This window comes from Chiloscyllium plagiosum, unplaced genomic scaffold, assembly GCF_037043375.1.
Source record: "Chiloscyllium plagiosum isolate Xiang-an unplaced genomic scaffold, Cpla_swu_hap1 HiC_scaffold_7, whole genome shotgun sequence".
Taxonomy (NCBI): Eukaryota; Metazoa; Chordata; class Chondrichthyes; order Orectolobiformes; family Hemiscylliidae; genus Chiloscyllium; species Chiloscyllium plagiosum.
This window is the reverse complement of record NW_028270145.1, coordinates 104,276,012-104,296,866: the sequence shown is the minus strand read 5'-3', so window position 1 is coordinate 104,296,866 and position 20,855 is coordinate 104,276,012. Positions and strand designations below refer to the sequence as shown.

Here is a 20,855-nt window from a genome sequence, read left to right as displayed (position 1 = left end):
GTTGTTTCATATGGATGAGAGTGTTGATGTAAATCCCTTACCCAATCGCTCATTCATTTTTTAAAATTTAAACTATTTTACGAATCAATCTGTTCAGTGATGTTATTACACACCTGTGGAGCAGATGGGACTTGGGCCCATGGCCCACAGCCTAGGGATAGGGACACTACAAGAGGGTCACCAACCGACTACTTATTTCTTTTTGTTTAAGACAGAGTTGACCTCCACATTGCACATCAGTTTCGCCAGAAGCATGTCTGCCAAATAAAGCCTCAGATGCTCTATTTAGTTTATAAAAAGGCTGATCACATCCACAGTCAATCGCATAGCAACAGTAGAACTAGAGGACTTTTAAACAATTTCTAATTGACTTGCCCAGAGTGCTTTGACATTCCGAGAGACCAGGCAGGGCTTGAATCTAGAGCCTTGTGACTCAGAGGTGAAGACACTACCACTGTGCCACACCGATTGCTTGATCTTTTTTTATTTTTTATATATTTAACTTATTTTTCTAATCAACCAGTTCAGAGGTGTTATTACACATTTCTGGAGCAGGTGGGACTTGAACCCAGGCCTCCTGGTGGAGGGACACTACTACTGTGCCACAGGAGGGCCTCACCAATTGCTTGCTTTGTGAATTATTCAGTCCAGAAACACGCGCACACAGTTCCCACTCAATAAATGAGGCTAATTTATTGTGGTAAAGGTAATTAGCCAAACTGGAGAAATCATGGAAAAGCAGTGTATACAAGGCCGAGGAAGAAAGACTTAAGTCGGGTCCTCACTGGGATCTACTGGCTTTCTTTTTAAGTTCAGTGCCTGTTCAGGCTATAGGTCCAAGCTCCACTTCAGAGATATGAGTTATTTCTTTTGGGTGAGATGCCAAAATAGAAGTTTAAATAAAAATTATTTGTTTTGGGTAAGATGTTAAATTAAGACCCTGCTCTCCCTGCCAGGAGGATATAAAATTCTTCACGGAGAAAAAGCAGCTGAATGCTTCCAATATTCTAATCAGTGATCATCCCTAAAGAAAAAAATATTGCTCATCTCACTCTTCATGTGACATCTTGGTATGTGCAAATTGGTTGCCTGATCTTTCTTATGCTCCACATTAGACTAGAAATGTACTCCACTAACTGTGAATTGCTTTGGGACATCCTATAAGCACCATATAAATAAATACTCCTTTTAAACAGGAGAAGTTCTCCTTGAACTCAGTTGAAGTCCAGCTCTACCTCACCACCCCTTTTGTCACTGCCTCCCTGTTGCTCAGTTTCACCTGACGCCCAGTACTGGATGATTTTTTTTTCCAATTAAATGTTGGAAAGACCAATGACATTCTTTTTGTACTGTTCAATTCCTGTTCTACACTCTAATCTTTAGTCATTGAATTCACCTCTCTCCCTGGCAACAGTCTGAGATTAAATCAGTATGTTCACAACCTTGATGTCCTATTGGAGCCTGAGATTACCTTCCAACCACATCTTCACACCATTGCTATTCAGTCACCATTTCTTCCAAAGCATCCAACTTCATCTCAGCTCCTGCTGAAAGCCACATTCATTCCTTTGTCATCTCGAGACGCATCTAATCCAATGCATTCTTGGCTAGCCTCCCAGATTCTATCCTCTGTTAAATGGAATTCATCCAAAATGCTATTGCTTTTATCTTAATTTACCCATCATCTATTCCTTTGAGACTTTGGTGTCATAATTTCCATCCACATTGATGCTACAGTCAAGAAAGCACATTATCACCTCTACTTCCTCAGAAGGTGAAGGAAATTCGGCATGTCCACAATGATTTTACGAAATTTTATAGATGTGCCATTGAAAGCATCCTATCCAGATGCATCACAGCTTGGTAGACAGCTCCTCTGCCCAAGACCATAAGAAATTACAGAGAGCTGTGAACACAGCCCAGTCCATCATACAAACCAGCCTTCTATCCATTGACTCCATCTACACTTCTCACTGCCTCAGGAAAGCAGCCAATGTAATCAAACACCCCTCCCACCCCGGTTATACTCTCTTCCACCCTCTTCCATCAGGTAGAAAATACAAAAGTTTGAAAACACCAACAGATTTAAGAACAGCTTCTTCCCCGTTGTTATCAGACTTATGAACGGACCTCTCATGTATTAGAGTTGAGCTTTCTCTGCACCTTCTCTGTAGCTGTAATACTATAATCTGCATTCTGTTCCATTTTCCTGACGTACTTATGCAAGCAAACAATACTTTTTCATTGTATCTCGGTCCATGTGACAAGCATAAATCAAACCAAATCAGATGAAATCAATGCTCTTGTGAAGTAGCTTAATACATTTTCTGTCATTCAGATCACAATACGATTGGTGTAGACGTGAAAATGACATTAAGCTGTTGCGAGAGTGAGCTGTGAAGGGGATTTAGAGATGCTTCAATGTGATTGGACAGGCTGAGTGAATGGGCAGCTGAAGTATAATGTGGATAAGTGTGAGGTTAGCAAATTTGGTCACAAAAACCAGTTTACAATCTGGGTGGCAATAGATTGAGAAAAGGGGAGGTGCACTGAGACCTGTACACCAGTCACTGACACTAAGCATGTAGATACAGCAGGCAGTGAACAAGGTAGCCTTCATAGCGAGAGGATTTGAGTACAGAAACAGGGATGCCTCGCTGCAATTCTACAGGGCCTTGATGAGACCACATTAGGTGTATTGTGTGCAGTTTTTGCTCCCTTGTATGAGGAAGTATACTCTGACTATAGAGAATGAGTGCAACCAAGGTTCACCAGACTGATTCCTGGGATGGCAGGACTGATTCATGAAGAGAGACTGGTTCCCTTAGACTTTATTCATGACAGTTTAGAAAAATGATTGGGGAATCTCATAGATACTATAAAGGCCTAAGGGGATGAGACAGGGTAAATGCAGTAAGAATGTTCCTGATGACTGGCGAGTCCAGAGTCAGGGGTCACTGTCTAAAGATACATGTTGGGCCATTTAGGATCAAGATGATGAGAAATTTCTTCAACCACAGAGTGATAAACTTGTGGAATTCTCTGCTACAGAAAGCAGTTAAACCTAAAACATTGAATGTTTTCAAGAAGGAAACAGATATTGTTCCAGATGGCATTCATTTTGAAAGGGCTGGAATACAAGAACGAAAATGTACAGGTGAGGTGGTATAAGGCTCTGGTAAGGCCCCATTTGGAACACATTTGGCCTTGGTCCAGAGAAGGTTCACAAGAATGATCCCAGGAACCAAGCGTTTGTCATATGAGGAGCAGTTGAGGACTCCGAGTCTATACACGGTGAAGTTCAGAAAGAGACTAAAGGGGGAGTTCAGAAAAGGTGGGATCTGATTGAAACTTACAAAATACTGAGAGGCCTGGACAGAGTGGATGGAGAGAAGATGTTCCCACTGGTAGGAGAGATTCAGACCCAAGGGCGTGACCTCAGAGTGAAAGGACAACCTTTTAAAACTGAAATGAGGAGGAATTTCTTCAATCAAAAGGTTGGGAATCTGTGGAACTCATTGTTGCAGAGGGTTGTGGAGGCCACCTCATTGTGTATAGTTAAGTCAGAGACAGATGGGTTGTTAATTAGCAAGGGGATCAAAGGAGAAGGCAGGGGAATGGGGTTGAAAAAACATCAGCCGTGATCAAATGGTGAAGCAGACTTGATGGGCCAAGTGGCCTAATTTTGTTCCTATATCTTATGGTGTTATGGCCTTCAAGCTAAAAGGATTGGGGGAGAAAAGAGGACTGTATTGAGTGATCTGCAACGAATGCACTCAATGGTGCAGCAGGTTTGAAGGGTCAAAAGGCCTGGTCCTGTTCCGATCTTCTATGTCTATATTTCAATGAAAGCAACAGTTCCTTTATATCCAATGTTCCATTTAACTTGTGTGATTTCAGAGAGGAGATGGGATTAGCACATTGAGACACTCTGTGATAAATCCCACCAAGTCCATTAGAACCAGACCAATAGATGTTGAACTAGAAATGCTGATCTTGTCTCTCTCTGGACAGAGTCTGCTTCATCTGCTAACCTACCTTCTGCCTCTGTATCTGACTTGCAATATTCATTCTCTTTTGCTTCGATTTGAGAAAAGAATGCATTTCCATTTGTGCAAATTAGGCTCTTCAACCTCAGTGTCATTTCCCATAGACAAAACGAGCTTTTTAGTCAACTATTTTGTTGGAGATAATAACGCAGTTAGAATAAATGGCTTAGCTATGTGATTAAATTAACAGCAAAGTTCCATATTAACATGTGAAGCAATCAAGTATCTGTATTCAAAATGCTTAATTTCAAGGCATTGATGTTAAATAAATTATATAAATGTTAAATAAGTTATTTTTCTCGATTATTAACTTGAGAGAATGGAAACATACTTTCACATTTATTTCTGAGATTCCACAAATTCTTAATTGCCTGTATCTGAACACAAGTCTGGCTCACCCCTGTATTCATTGACCTATATTGACTTATCATCTTCATATCGAAATTCCTTCATATCAATGTCCTACCTCCTCCAGCTTTAGGACCATCCAGAGATTGCCATACTCCTCAAGTTTCAACCTCCTGCACATTTTTATCAATCCACCATTTCACTATTTCAGCCTCCTGCACATTTTTATCAATCCACCATGAGTAGCTATTCCTTGGGCTGCTTAACATCTCAGGTTTAGAATTTCCTTCTTGAATGTGTCTGCCCCTCTACCCTTATACTTCACTTTTCTAACTTCCACCTTACAACATGCTCTTTTGACTAAATGTTTGGTTCCCCATTTGAAGTCGCTATGCTTCCTGTTCAGAAAGCTTCCGAGGAGTAGGAGTATCGACGTTTCGGGCATAAGCCCTTCTTCGGGCTTATGCCCAAAACGTCGATTCTCCTGCTCCTCGGATGCTGCCCTGGCCTGCTGCGCTTTTCCAGCACCACACTTTTCAACGCTGGTCTCCAGCATCTGTAGTCCTCACTTTCTCCTCCTTCCTGTTCAGAAAACCCACTTAGAGTCATAGAGTCATAGAGATGTTCAGCATGGAAACAGACCCTTCGGTCCAACCCATCCATGCCGACCAGATATCCCAACCCAATCTAGTCCCACCTGCCAGCACCCAGCCCATGTCCCTCCAAACCTTTCCTATTCATATACCCATCCAAATGCCTCTTAAATATAGCAATTGCACCAGCCTCCACCACTTCCTCTGGCAGCTCATTCCATACACGTACCACCCTCTGTGTGAAAAAGTTGCCCCTTAGGTCTCTTTTATATCTTTCCCCTCTCACCCTAAACCTATGTCCACTAGTTCTGGACTCCCTGACCCCAGGGAAAAGACTTTGTCGATTCACCCTATCCATGCCCCTCATAATTTTGTAAACCTCTATAAGGTTACCCCTCAGCCTCTGACGTTCCAGGGGAAACAGCCCCAGCCTGTTCAGCCTCTCCCTATAGCTCAAATCCTCCAACCTTGGCAACATCCTTGTAAATCTTTTCTGACCCTTTCAAGTTTCACAACATCTTTCCGATAGCAAGGAGACCAGAATTGCACACAATATTCCAACAGTGGCCTGATCAATGTCCTGTACAGCCGCAACATGACCTCCCAACTCCTGTACTCAATACTCTGATAAATATTTTGAATGTTAAACAGGTTGTTTGTCTTTACTACTAAATTGGGAGAATGGAAAGAAATGGAATGGAAATGATTGCCTGATAATTCTCCTAAGAAACATCTTTAGATATTTCTTTCTTTACAGGCGCCATTTATGAATTCAACACATTATTGTTACTCTCGTTATTATTGCAATGTAAATTTTAGTTAGTTGCTATTTGGGACAGTTGTTGTCGAAACCATAAGGGGTGATTAGCAACATCGTGTCAGTTCAATAGACGCTATCATCTTTAATCAAGGCTGTTTCTCTTTCATTTCTCTTGCAGAATTGAATAACTATCCTGCATTCACTTTCAGAACTTGAAATCCATTTATCAATTGCCAACTTTACAAAAGCAATCTTCTGGTAATTAATTATTGTTTTCAAAATAATTTCCGGGAGAGATTTGTAAAGTGGCAGATTAAAAAAAACATGAAAGTGTTTTATTTTTTATCTCTGATTGGAGAGAAGAGGTTAAATTACCAAGGCAATGCTGACAGAATAAAGTGGAAAAGAAATTAGACATGGGATCATGTGCTTATGTGAGTGGTTATATAGATTCTTGCACTTCCTTTACCCTGACATTCTTTAATAAATAGAATATTTTCGGGATTACTGGTTTGATATTACAAATGCTGGCTGTCCCCAATGTGCTATCAGCTTGAAATTGCTGCAAGGAAATTCTACAAGTGAAAAATATTACCTCGGATACAACAGGACCTTGATCAGATGGGTCAATGGCCTGAGGAGTGACAGATAGAGTTTGATTTAGGTAAATGTGAGGTGTTGCACTTTGGTATGGCAAATCAGGGCAGGGCTTATACAGTTAAAAGTAGTGCCCTGGGGAGTGTTGCCAAACAAAGAGACCTAAGGGTGCAGGTGCATAATTCCTTGAAAGTGGAGTCACAGATAGACAGGGCAGTGAAGAAGGCTTCCATTTATTGGTCAGTGCATTGAGTATAGGAGCTGGGAGATCATTTTACAGCTGTACAGGACATTGGTTAGGCCACTTTTGGAATACTGCATTCAACTCTGGTCTCCCTGCTGTAGCAAAGATGTTGCGAAACTTGAAAGGATTCAGAAAAGATTTACAAGGATGTTGCTAGGGTTGGAGGGTTTGAGCTATAGGTAGAGGCTGAACAGGCTGGGGCTGTTTTCCCTGGAGTGTCGAAGGCTGAGGGGTGACCTTATAGAGGTTTATAAAATCATGAAGGACATGGATAGGATAAATAGACAAGATCCTTTTCCTTGCATGGGAGAATCTAAAACTAAAGGGCATAAATTTGAGGTGAAATTGGAACAATTTAAAAGGGACCGGAGGGCGACTATTTCACTTGAGTGTAGTGTGTGTATGAAATGAGCTAGTAGAAGTGGTGGAGGCCGGTACAATCACAACATTTAAGAGGCATCTGGATAGGTATATGAATAGGAAGAGTTTAGAGGAATTGGACCAAATGTTAGCAAATGGGACTACATCAGATTACGATACCCAGTTGGCATGGACCTTTTGCATCATAGGATCGGTTTCTGTGCTGTACATCACTATGATTATGACTCTTAAGTAGAAATTCTACAACTTCTGGAGAAGTTGGCACCTCAGAAAATAAATAGGTGATTCAGACAGATGTTATGGTCCTATGCTGATTGCCAACTATGTCTTGCCACATTTGACTTGAAGATACATGAAAAGGGTTTTGTCGTCACAATCCAGGGCCATTTTCAGGTACAATAAGGATAAAAAGAAATTACTTAATTCAGAGTTCATCTTCAGTTCAAAATGGAAACTGAAGCATGGCATCAGGGCTTCAGCAAGTTTTCTGCAAGATGTTCTGCTTTCTAAGGAATCCCGCTCTAAGAACAGTAACACCGATGCTAATGCCCCAGGAGAGACTGTCTATAGTCCACGCTCCAGGCCTACTGTTGTCAGGCACTGCCACTACCAAAAATCCAAACTGCAGGCCAATTGCCACTGGGATCCAGGCACTAGGATCGTCATAGTCACCAAGAATCCAGGCTCTGGGACAACCATCACTGTCCTCAGGTGTCCTGATCCAACTGTCGATGCTGCAGACACTGCCCCACTGCCACTGCTCTGGCCTTGAAGATGAAGAGGAAAGGAAGAAGAAAAAGAAAAATTACAGAAGTATGTAGAGAAAACGATGCCACTGCCCTGATGCGGACAGGCTGTGATGAGTCTGAGCCTACCGATCATTCTGGTACCATACTTGAATTTTCTTTTCTATAGAGTTCTGATTCTTCCTTCAGATCAGCAGGGCATCAGCTTTCTTCTTTTGAAACCCTCCTTGGTTGTTTGCAACAATTTCTTTTTTTCTTGTACTGTATTTCTTGAAGCTAGCACTCATCGATTAATAAGAAATTAACCGTACTAAAATGAATGAGCTAAACTACAAGATTTTATTGAGCCAAAGAAGGAGGAATTCTATTGCCTTCTAATTCTGAAAAAAAAAATGCAAATTAAACACACACATGCACACAAACACAGGTAATAAGTTTAAAAGATAAGTAGGGACAGTGTCTTGTATAGACAGGAAGTTAAAGGCAGCAACAGTTTAAAATTCTTATGGTCTTTGAGGTTTAGGATTTTAAACCCAAGGCTAATATTTAATTGTTGACTCATATTCTGCAGCAGTAATGATATTTGTAGATCTTGTATTCTTGGTGAATGTTTATTGTCCCAAGTTGCATTTTCACCATCACTGAATTTGATGTGGAGAAAGAAAGCCTTCCACCTTCTTCTTATCAACTCAAATTTATTCTGCACTCTCCTTTGCTGTGAAAGTAGACCTAGATATCAGTCCATTTGTATATTTCTCAGTTTACACTGTCGTGCTTCCGAAACTGAATGCTAAATAGGTAACTTACCATGTCTCAATATGTGAACTTATGCAAGTTAAATTAATCAAATGCTGCAGATTTCTTAATGCTGATAGCTACTTTCAGTTTTTAGATAAGATGTCAATCTCAATGCAGCCAGTTATATATTTTCTGGTAGATTCCTGTACATTACAGCAACCCATTTTAGGCCAGTATTTACTCTTTTAAATTATTTTCCATGAAAGTTCTCAGGCATGGCAATCATTTGAATATCAATAGTCCATTTTTACATGAAGCTTGGATGGCACCTTTGCCTGATTCACAAAAGCAAATACGCCTTTCCAGCTTCCATTCATCTACTATGTAGGTTTTTACTCCCGCTTTCTCAGTTCCATTGGGTTTACTCTGAATATCAATAACCCAAGGCAGTTTTAACAACCCGATGGACCCAATGTTCTTTATTAACGCAATAATACTGCAACAATCAAAACCATGCTGACAATCACAAGTTGGTTTACATGGAGGATCAGACTGAAACAGACATTCAGTCCATTCCATTTCAACTCCAGTCACTGATCCTGAGCTTTCTAGCTATCACTCTGAGGCAAACCTTTTCTTTTCATAGAGACAAGGCTGTGTATTAAAATGTTGACACGGTCCAATCTCCAGCAAATGATTAGTTTGACCACTGATAGACATCACAAATGTGTCATCCATCACAACTCATTTGATCATTTGCTTATTAAGACTTGATCATTTCTCCTTGGAAAGAAGTTTATCTCTTTGTTTTAACAGACTTTGACCTCAGTTAGCCAACTCAAACTACTGCTACTGTTATGTCAGCCAATCTACCATAAAATATTTACACAGCACAGTCCTGTGATTGAGCACCTTGTTCAGCTAATAAACAGTCCCTATCGTCACAGGTTAAACCAAGACTCTAGTCTTCTAGAGTTAATGTGACAGGACCGTTCATTACTGCTGAGTTCACAGCACTTAATTAAACACACGCGTAGATTCCTACAGACACAGAAACATTAAACTGGTGACCTTTCTCAAGATTATGACAATATCAAGCTTCACATATTTTTGTTTTCTCATTTCATTTAATTTTAACCAAGTCCAGCCGATTTTAGCTGAATATCTACAGTTGGTAAAGCAAGAATCTATCCGATTACTCTCAAATTTTAACTTAATTGAGTAATGACATATGGGAGTTCTGTCTTGTTTTTAATACAACATTTACTGGAGTGTGTAGGGAACCCATGTATGAATGTATACCACCTGGAAAACAATGGCCCCAACCATCACAGATATTTGGCTGATTGAACTGCATTGAACATATGCACATGCACCCAGCAATTTACTTTAAGCAATTGTCTCCTCTTCTTTTATGGGATTCAGGTAATTTGCAGATGTGGTTCTTAAGATTCATGTTGCATGTCCTGTGATGTGAACTACCGCCAGTTTGCAGTTCAGGGTGTTTTCTGCCACTATTCCTCTTTTCTTGTCATGCTCTGAGGAGCTATTTGATTTACAATGATGGAGGAAAGCCACTGATGAATTTTAGTGAGAAGAGGTTCTTGTTTTAAACAGCATACCCTTTATTGTAAGATAACAGTTAGGCACAAGTTACATTGGTGAGTTAGACGTTGCTACTAAGACTACTAGAATACCTGTAGATATAGAGTAGTGCTGGAAAAGCACATCAGGTCAGGTAGTATCCGAGGAGCAGGAAAATCGACCTTTCGGGCAAAAGCCCTTCAACAGGAATGAGGTTGGAAGCCTCAGGGGTCTAGAGATAAATGGGAGGGGGGTAGGGCTGGGGAGAAGGTAGTTGAGAGTGCAATAGGTGGATGGAGGAAGGGGTAAAAGTGATAGGACGGAAAGGAGGGTGGAGCTGATAGGTGTGAAGGAAGATTGATAGGTTTATCAAATATCAAAACATGTTAGCAACTCTCCCTCTTTTCCTTACATAAATCACTCAACTTGATGTCCGTCTCTTCATTTAGCTAATCCTCAATCATTACAACTTTGATTATAGCTCTGAACAAATAAATAGGGTTTGACTGATTTCACTCAGTTTTGATTGGTATGATGATAGTTGTATTTGCTACATGTTATGTTATACTTTTGGATTTGGATTTCAAAACTGAGGTCACGTCGGTGAAATTTCCCCCTGCAGAAGCTACCATCAACAGAACAGATGCAGATAGAAACAGAGAAATTGGGTGAATGGAATGGAGTGCTTCCGTGGAGCAAGGTGTGAGGACTTATAGTTGAAGGTAACTGTGGGATTCAATTGCAGTGGATATTAGTGGACAGCCCATCCCCAGAAATGGAAACAGAGATGTGAAGAGGGGAAAGGAGGAGTTGAGATGGACCAAGTGAAGGTGAGGGAAGGGTGGAAACTGGAAACGAAATTGATAATTTTTTCTAGAGTAGGGCATGGGTTTTGTTTTGACTTCAAAGTAGAGGGTTCAAGGCCTCAGCAGAATCAAGATTTAAGTTCAGAGAACTGGAAAACCTAACAAATTGTGTCTAAATCTGTGAAGCATCCATGTCAAGAAAATGGAAGTGTTCCCGCTATGAGAAATGAAAATAGATTTAGATTATCAGAATTGAAAAAGTTTCAATTAATTGCCATTGTTGAAAATGTGAATTGCACGACTGTTTTAAAATATATTGTTAGCATTTTTAGATAAAATATGTTTTGTTCCCTTATCTGTATTTTTAGGGGAACGTGACATTTTCCTGCACAGAGCCCCACATCGTCCCGGTCACTTTCATGACTTCCAGCAGTTACTTGCGGTTGCCTGGAACAGGTCAAATGAATGAATTATCTGTCAGCTTCCAATTCCGTACCTGGAACAAGGATGGTCCGCTGCTGTACACTGAACTTCACAGAGCATCTGAAGCTCTGCAGATTTACCTCAGTGACGGTAAACTGCAAGTAGCAGTTCATGAATCATCGTGGAGCCAAGCTGACATTACTACAGGTAATTACAACAGTTCATTTCACTGTCTGTGGTGACAGCAAATAATCTCCAGAAACAGAGAGGATTCCTCAACTTTATTTTTCATCATTGTAGGACTGAATTCAGGAAACACCAGACTTTTCATCGCAGATAATGTATTAGCGAGTTTTGATAATATATATTTTCTGGTTGTGCTAAAATCTAGTCGCTAAACAATATGGAGGGCACTTTCATTACCGAGTGCTCTGTATTTGAAATTCTTTTCAATGGGATTGCATTTTATTTTTGTGCCTTTCAAAACTGAAAAGACTTAGGATCTATGTGCACATTTTCCATTTAATTTCCAACTTAAAGCTAATGTATCACCGCAATGCATTATTAATAATTGCAATGCCGCTTGTCTGAATTTTTGTTTGATTTATTGTGAATCATATTGAATTTAATGCAAAAACCATAGAGGATGCTGACAGACTTATGGTATTTGCCTACATTTTTGATTAATTTGTGAAGAAATATGTTTTAAATGGCCTCAGTTTCTTTGGATAAAGCTATTGTGTACAGGATACAGATGTGACTCTCCTGTTGGAATGTGGTTTGCTTTATGTGAATTTGGATATTTAGTGAGTAAAATAAGAAGCAAAATAACATGGGTACTGGAGATCTGAGGTTGGTGTGGACTCACCATAATTTTGCTTGCAAAGTATTTTACAGTGCAGGAGCTAGCCTGTGTTTGTAGGGTCTTTGAAATTGTCCCTTCTTGCGAGAATGGTCTCTTACTGAGTTTCTACTCGGAGCCTTTGTCACTGACAATCCAAAAATCTCAGTCCTGAACAAAAGCATCAGCCTCTGGCTCAAGTCCTGCCAAGGAATGATTTTGATTTTGATTTTGAATTATGTTGCATTGTCAAACGTATTTTACTGTAGGAATACAATAAAATACAATGAAATGCTTCCGTTTGTCTCCGCGATGCAGCGCCATTTTGAATAATTTAAGAATAAAGAAAGACAGATATTGCTTGAAGAGAGTCCATCAGTCCTGAGCCAGATCATCACCCTCAGCACTGCTTGCAACACCAACCCTCCAACACCTCACTACCGTCTGCACTGGGTACAACCAACATTGAAAGTCACCAATCCTAGGGCGCCACCTTTGCCGATATTCCTCTGCCAACCCCTTGCCATTATCTACGCAGACCAACCAATGTTTGAAGTTGGTCCAGCGACTCCTCGACATTATTGTGGTGCACTTTATTCATCACTTTGCTGCTGCGAGCACCAGACCCAGCCAATGACAAAGTTGTTGATCCATAGGTACCGTCATTTGCCGCTGGACCTACCTCGCTGACCTCTCCTCTGCCGATATAGCAGCTACTGATTCCAGGTCCTGTGGTTGCTCTGGAAAGGTAATTAAGGGTTCACTTGAGGACCATGCCCTGGGTCCACTGGAAATCCCCGCTCTGGCTCCACTCGAGAACCACACCCTGGGTCCATTTGAGATCCATGCTCCAAATCTATTGGAAATCCACACCCAGGGTCCATTTGAGATCCATGCTCCAAATCTATTGGAAATACACACCCTGGGTCCATTTGAGAGCCATGCTCCAAATCTATTGGAAATAGATGCTCTGGAGCAATTTGAAATCCCCGCCCTGGGTCCATTGAGATCCATGTCCAAGGTCCATTGGAGATCCACAACCTGAATCCATTTGAGATCCATGCTCCCGATCCATTCAGGATCCATGCTCCCGATCCATTCAGGATCCATGTTCTGGATCCATTTGGGATAGACACCCTGGGTCCATTTGAGATCCATACTCCAGGTCTATTTGAGATCCACGCTCTGTGTCCATTTGAAATCCACACCCCGTTTCCATTTGAGATCCATGCTTCAGATCATTTGAGATCTATTCTCCAGGTCCATTTCAGATCCAGGCCACGGGTCCAAATGAGACCTACACCCCAGGGCCATTTGAGATCCATGCTCCGGGTCCATTTGAGATCCATACCCCAGGTCCATTCAAGGTAAGTAAGTAAAAAATGAAAAGCCAGGGAAAGAACGCAAAAGCAAAGCAGTCAGAGCAGATGAGCTCCAGCACAGGAACCCTACTATGCCACCATCTTGGACCTACCAAGGTTTGATCTCTAACACTCCTGATTAGGGGGAGAGCTCTCTGAAAGTGAAAGTGCGTACTGCAGATGCTGGAGATTAGAGCCAAGAGTGTGGTGCTGGAAAAGCACAGCCGGTCAGGCAGCATCCGAGGAGCAGGAAAATCGACATTTCGGGCAATGAGGCACACCCTAATTTCTGATGAAGGGCTTTTGCCTGAAACATCGATTTTTCTGCTCCTCCAATGCTGCTTGACCAGCTATGCTTTTCCAGCACCACACTCTTGGCTCTGAGAGCTCTCTGAAGCTGACACAGTAAACAGTATTTTTGGTCTAAGGAATTGTCCACTGAGAATAATAAACCCATAATACCCAAAGCTTTGTAAACAGTTATATTCCATGACTTGGGTGTACAAAGTTAAAAATCACACAATACCAAGTTATAGTCCAACAGGTTTAATTGGAAGCACTAGCTTTCGGAGCGCTGCTCCTTCATACAGTTTACTTTTCATTATCATAGAACATAGAACATTATAGCATAGTACAGGCCCTTGCACGGATCTGTGAAACCAATCTGAAGCCTACACTATTCCATTTTCATCCATATATTTATCCAACAACCATTTAAATGTCCTTAATGTTGGTGAGTCCAACACTGTTGCTGGCAGGACATTCCACATCCTTACTACTCTCTGAATAAAGAAATTACCCTGACATCTGTCCTATGTCAATCACCGCTCAATTTAAAGCTATGTCCCCCATCACCATCTGAGAATAAAGGGTCTCACTATCCACCCCATCTAACCCTCTGATTATCGTATATGTCTCAATAAAGTCACTTCTCAGACTTTTTCTCTCCAACGAAAACAGCCTGAAGTCCCGAAGACCTTCCCTCCATACCAGGCAACATCCTAGTAAATCTCCTTTGAATCCTTTCCAAAGCTTCCACATGCTTCCTATAACGCAGTGACCAAAACTGTACGCAATACTCCAAGTGCAGCGGCACTAGAGTTTTGTACAGCTACAACATGACCTCATGGCTCCGAAACTCAATCCCTCTACCAATAAAAGCTAACACGCTGTATGCCTTCTTAACAACCCTGACAAACTGGGTGGCAACTTTCAGGGATCCATGTACATGGATACCGAGATCTCTCTGCACATCCACACTACCAAGAATCTTACCATTAGCCCAGTATTCTGCATTCCTGTTGCTCCTTCCAGAGTGAATGACCTCACACTTTTCCACATTAACTCCATTTGCTACCTTAGAATCTAGCTCTGCAGCTTATCTATGTCTCTCTGTACCCTGCAACATGTGGGCGGCTCGGTGGCTAGCACTGCTGCCTCACAGGGCCAGAGACCCGGGCTCAATTCCCGCCTCAGGCGACTGACTGTATGGAGTTTGCACATTCTCCCCGTGTCTGCGTGGGTTTCCTCTGGGTGCTCCGGTTTCCTCCCACAGTCCAAAGATGTGCAGGTCAGGTGAATCGGCCGTGCTAAATTGCCTGTAGTGTTAGGTGAAGGGGTAAGTGTAGGGGAATGGGTGGGTTGCGTTTCGGCGGGTCGGTGTGGACTTGTTGGGCCGAAGGGCCTATTTCCACACTGAAAGTAATCTAAAAAATCCTTCTTGACTATCCACAACTCCACTGACCTTAGTGTCATCTGCAAATTTACTAACCCATCCTTCTATGCCCTTATCTGGGTCATTTATAAAAACAGCAGTGGCCCCAAAACAGATCCTTGTGGTTCACACTAGTAACTGAACTCCAAAATGAATATTTCCCATCAGCCACCCCCATCTGTCTTCTTACAACTAGCCAATTTCTGATCCAAACTGCTAAATTACTCTCAATCCCATACCTCCATATTTTGTGTAGTAGCTTACCATGGGGAACCTTATCAAACTCCTTATTGAAATCCAAATAAACCACATCAACCACTTTACCCGCATCCATCTGCTTAGTCACCTTCTCAAAGAACTTAATAAGGTTTGTGAGGTACAACCTACCCTTCACAAAACTGTGTTGTCTATCTCTAATCAACATATTCCTTTCACAATGATTATAAATCCTATCTCTTATAACCTTTTCCAACACTTTCCCATAACTGAAGTAAGGCTCACTGGTCTGTAATTACCAGGGCTGTCTCTACTCCCCCTCTTGAACAAGGGGACAACATTTGCTATCCCCCAGTCTTCTAGCACTATTCCTATGGACAATGGTGACATAAAGCTAAAGGTTCTGCAATCTCCTTTCTGGCTGCCCTGAGACTCGAGGATAAATCCCAGGAGACTTATCTATTTTCACACTTTCCCGAATTACTGACATCTCCTCCTTGTGAACCTCAATCCCGTCTAGTCTAGCAACGTGTATCTCAGTATTCTCCTCAACAACATTGTTTTTTTTTCCAGTGTGAATACTGATGAAAGATTTCTATTTAGCGCTTTTCCCATCTCCTCGGACTCCATGCACAACTTCTCACTACTGTCCTTGATTGGCCCTAATCTTTCTTTCCTCATTCTTTCATTCCTGACATAGAAAGTGTTAGTGTTTTCCTTGATCCTATCAGCCAATGACTTATCATGCTCCCTCCTGGCTCTTCTTAGCTCTCTCATTAGATCCTTCATATCTAACTTGTAACTCTCAAGTCCTCTAACTGAGTCTTGATGTCTCATCCTAACATAAAGCACCTTCTTCCTCTTGACAAGGGCTTAAACCTTTTTAGTAAACCACAACTCCCTCACTCAACCACTTCCTCCCTACCTGACAGGTACATACTTATCCATCTACACATAATTTAAAACACATCACAGCATTTCCTGTGAGCAATTCAAAGATAAGTTGTCAAAATGAAAGGAAGATATATGTCAAAGAAAAGGGTTTTGTACAGTGCTCAAAATAGGTCATCAACTTAATGTATTCTCTGATAAATCCAATGGGGATTCATCAGAATCTTATTTAACCAAAGCATGGCAAAAATAGCAATCCAGTTGTTTCATCATAATTACTAATAAGACTAGCTTTTTAATTACAGATCAATTAACTAATTTGATTTCAGTCCCCACAGCTGTCATAGCAGGATTTGAATTCATGCCCCTAGTATTCATTTATTCCTTCAGATTACTAATGCAGTCACATTCTCACTTTGCTACAAGCCTAGTTACAGATGGGTTGAGTTATTTGGTCAACTGAATGGTAAACTAATTGCAGACAATGGCATCCATTGCACAGCAGTTTATAGGAAAGAATGTTTTGAGAGATTACCAACAAAGAAAATAAATGGTGGGTTGGAATTCCTCTCATCAAAGTTAGATAATTTTAATTTCCTTTCTCTGATTGGTAGCGGTGGAAATTATTATGTCTTCAAGATATCTATTATTTCTTTAACAGTGCTTTAAGCAACAAACATTTACACCACTTATTCAACTAGAGAAATGACTCAACGGTACAAGAACAATGTGAAAGCTTTGGAAAGAGTGCAGAAGAGGTTTACCAGGATGCTGCCTGGATTAGAGAGTATAAACTATAAGGAGAGGCTAGAAAATCTCAGGTTGTTTTCTCTCGACCGATGGAGACTGAGGGCAGACTTGATCAAAGCTTATAAAATTGTGAGATGCATGGATTGTGTTGACGGTCAGAATCTTTTTCCCAGAGTTGAAGTGCCTAATGGCAGGGGGCATGCATTTAAGGTGAGAGGGGGAAAGTTCAAAGGAGATGTAAGGAGCAGGTTTTTCACACAGAAAATGGCAGGATTATAGAGTGTGCTGCCGGAGACAGATACAATAGGGGCATTTAAGGGACTTTTAGATAAGCACATGAAAGTGCAAGAAATGGAGGGATATGGACCAAGGCAGGTGGAAGGAAATAGTTTAATTTGGCGTCATATTTGGCACACCATCACGGACTGAAGGGCCCGTTTCTGTGCTGTACTGCTCTAAAAATAATAAAAAGTCCTCATTCACAAACCTCTTTAGGTGTACCTCTGAATTATATTCTAATATTAATGCTATGATATATAATTTGCACCACTTTCATATCATGCAATCATTTTGTTTTACTTCTACCTGGCTCTAATCCTATATAATAGTGCAGCCCATTTAATACATCACTGTTGAATATTTCACTGCAGTTTCAATATGCGTCCTACTTAAGTGTTATTCTCATAATTCTGATTGTACCTAATTTAGTACTGAAATCCTGTTTAATTTTGTAGCCGTATTTAATATTGAGCCCTTATTTAAAGTTTTGCACTCTTGTTGATACTAATCTTCCCTTAGTCAGTGTGCCTTTTTAGCCCTATTTCCCAAACTCCAGATCCCATAGCACATCTATATTAAGGTTATTGATAGCATTAAATTAACTTTTGATAGTACATGCAGAAATTCCTCTGTTGTGACAAAATCAGAAATGATTTTAAAGTATAACATTCAAGCACGAACAGAGGCCAGAGAAGTTCTGCAGTTGCTGATTCCTCCACTTGTTTCTAACGTGGGCAGCCCAGTGGATTATTATGGGATAACAGAACCACAGCGTACAGGATGCCTCAGAACAGCAGTCAACACCGTTCTTTATTTATCGACTGGGAGACCTTCGGAATTACCATTTAAATGAGTTGTACTTGATTGAGGAGTTGTGAATTACCAAATTTATTAGACGTTTGAAAGGCTCATAATTCACATTTGCTGCAGGTGTAAGCAAATTATTTTGTCTTCGGTACAAGCAACGAGTCTAAATTAAAAGGGCAGAGTGAATCCCAGTTGCCATCTTCTCCAGCTTGCTTCAGCTAGACTTCCACTCTCTCTCCTTCCTCCACCCGGTCCATAGCCCTCTAAACCCTTTCTACTCATATACCCACCCAAATGCCTCTTAAGTGTTGCAATTGTACCAGCCTTCACCACTTCCTCTGGCAGCTCATTCCATACACGTACCATCCTCTGCGTGAAAAAGTTGCGCCCTTAGGTCTCTTTTATATCTTTCCCCTCTCACTCTAAACCTATGCCCACTAGTTCTGGACTCCCCAACTCCAGGGAAAAGACTTTGTCTATTTATCCTATCCATGCCCCTCATAATTCTGTAAACCTCTATAAGTTACCCCTCAGCCTCCAACGCTCCAGGGAAAACAGCCCCAGCCTGTTCAGCCTCTCCCTATAGCTCAGATTCTCCAACCCTGGCAACATCCTTGTAAATCTTTTCTGAGTGCTTTCAAGATTCACAACATCTTTTCGATAGGAAGGAGACCAGAATTGCACGCAATACTCCAACAGTGGCCTAACCAATGTCCTGTACAGCCGCTACATGGCCTCCCAACTCCTGTACTCAATACTCTGACCAATAAAAGAAAGCATACCAAACGCCTTCTTCACAAGCAGCGGGTCTAAATTAAAAGGGCAGAGTGAATCCAAGTTGCCATCTTCTCCAGCTTGCTTCAGATGGACTTCCACTCTCTCTCCTTCCTCCATAGAGTCATCCTATCTACCTGCGACTCCACTTTCTAGGAGCTATGAACCTGCACTCCAAGGTCTCTTTGTTTAGCAACACTCCCTAGGACCTTACCATTAAGTGTATATGCTCTGCAACCAATATTCACTCAGAGGTAAAAACGCAACAAAATATATTCAAAATAACAGCAATGGATGAAGTCTGGTAGTTCCCCAGGACCAAATAATTTCTATTGTAGTTTTACAAGAAGTAAGTGAGAACCCCATGTCCCAATGTTTGCTATATTTGGGAACCATTTCTTTCAATTGGAAAATTTTGCATGTTGCTCCACTACTTAGAAAGGTGAGAGGAGTGGAACCAACAAGGGAATTATAGATCAGCTAGCCTAACATCTGTTGTTGGGAAATTGTTAGAGTCAATAATTAAGGGTAGGATTATTGAGCACCTTGAAAATGTTCAGCTGCTGAGTGTGCTCTGGAATGGACCTGTAAGGGGTAGATCATGATCGAAGGATCTGTTTGAAATTTTTGAAAAGGTGGCTTAACATATTGGACAGAACAATGTCGATTCAAGTTACTTATATGAACTTCTAAAAGGCGTTCGATCCTGAAAGTCCCTCATGAGACACTGTTAGCTACAAATAAAGTTCATGATGCTAAAGGCAAATTATTGATCTAGTGATGATATTGGCTGAGCAGTAAGAAACAGAACAAGAATATTAGGCAGGTACTCCAATTAAAAGGATGTTACTGCTGGTGCACCTCAAAGATGGGGCCTCAAACATTCAAATTTGTGAACAACTTAGATATTGAAATATAAAACTACACATCCTGTTTTGCAGATGGTAGTATTGTAAGCAGTATGGATCAACAATGCAGGCATTTGTGAAGTCATCCACTATGAACTTAAGAGCAGAACAGTAGTTTTCAAATGGCAAAAAGCTAGAAACAGTGGAAGTCCAAAGAAATTTGATGGTCCAGCTATATTGACCATGAAAATGCCATGAACTGCTACAGAAATTAATTTAAAAGGTAATGCTTCAGTCATAAAATGGCCTGCTTAGACATTAACTGCAGTACTGACAGCACTTCTAGGCATCATACCTTAGGCAGGGAGGGAACACAGATCAGTTGAGAAATAGCCATCAAAAGTATACCATGGAACTAATGCCCTTCCATACTTTTAGTTAATTCAAAAAACACGCAATGCCTGGACCAGTTTCCTCCTCCTGCCAAGGTCAAGTCCCTGTCTATGAATATATATAAGCTTTCAGCAAGTGGAAGTAAACTACATTGCAAGGGCAAATAATAATCTTAAACTAGTTGTTAATGTAACTTTTAGCACACTTCGGATGGTTCAGCAATTGATGTCGAATTGTGGAATCAGAGACATTGTTCTGTAAGCATGGGCTGGTTGAATACTTTGAGTACTCTATTAAAATTGTCAAAGGGACTTGCTGTTTTATATATTCTGCCAGCTGTTGAGAGGTATGAACAACACACCTGGCAGTGAAATTCGGACTTCAAAATGATGCTTGCACTTGGTCAAAGAAGCAGACATATATATAAAAATTAATGCAAAAGTGTAAGTGGTAACATTTGGTAGAGTGAAGAGGGGCAAACTAACTGAGGTGGTGGAACTCATTGAGAAAGCCATTTATAAACGGGCAAGATCATCACTTTATCAAGAAGCTTATAGTCTGTAAGTGTGGACATTAGGCTTAGCCTTTATAAACAGAGTTGGCATCAGATAGATTACTGTAATGCATGCTTTAGAAAGTATATCAAGGCCTTTGACATGATGGAGAGCAGAATTGCTAAAATTGTATCAGAGATGAGGAACTTCAATTAATA

At 40.9% G+C, this 20,855-nt stretch overlaps 1 protein-coding gene across 3 annotated transcripts in view; it reads left to right on the top strand.

Annotated features, from left to right (window-relative positions):
- Nucleotides 1-20,855, top strand: part of LOC122551782 (contactin-associated protein-like 5) — a 1,118,157-nt gene that overhangs the window by 568,884 nt on the left and 528,418 nt on the right. For all 3 annotated transcript variants that reach the window (XM_087989332.1, XM_043694246.2, XM_087989333.1), the window contains one exon: nt 11,215-11,476. In XM_087989332.1, coding sequence (XP_087845458.1) covers nt 11,215-11,476 — 262 coding nt within the window. The remainder of the gene's footprint in view (nt 1-11,214; nt 11,477-20,855) is intronic.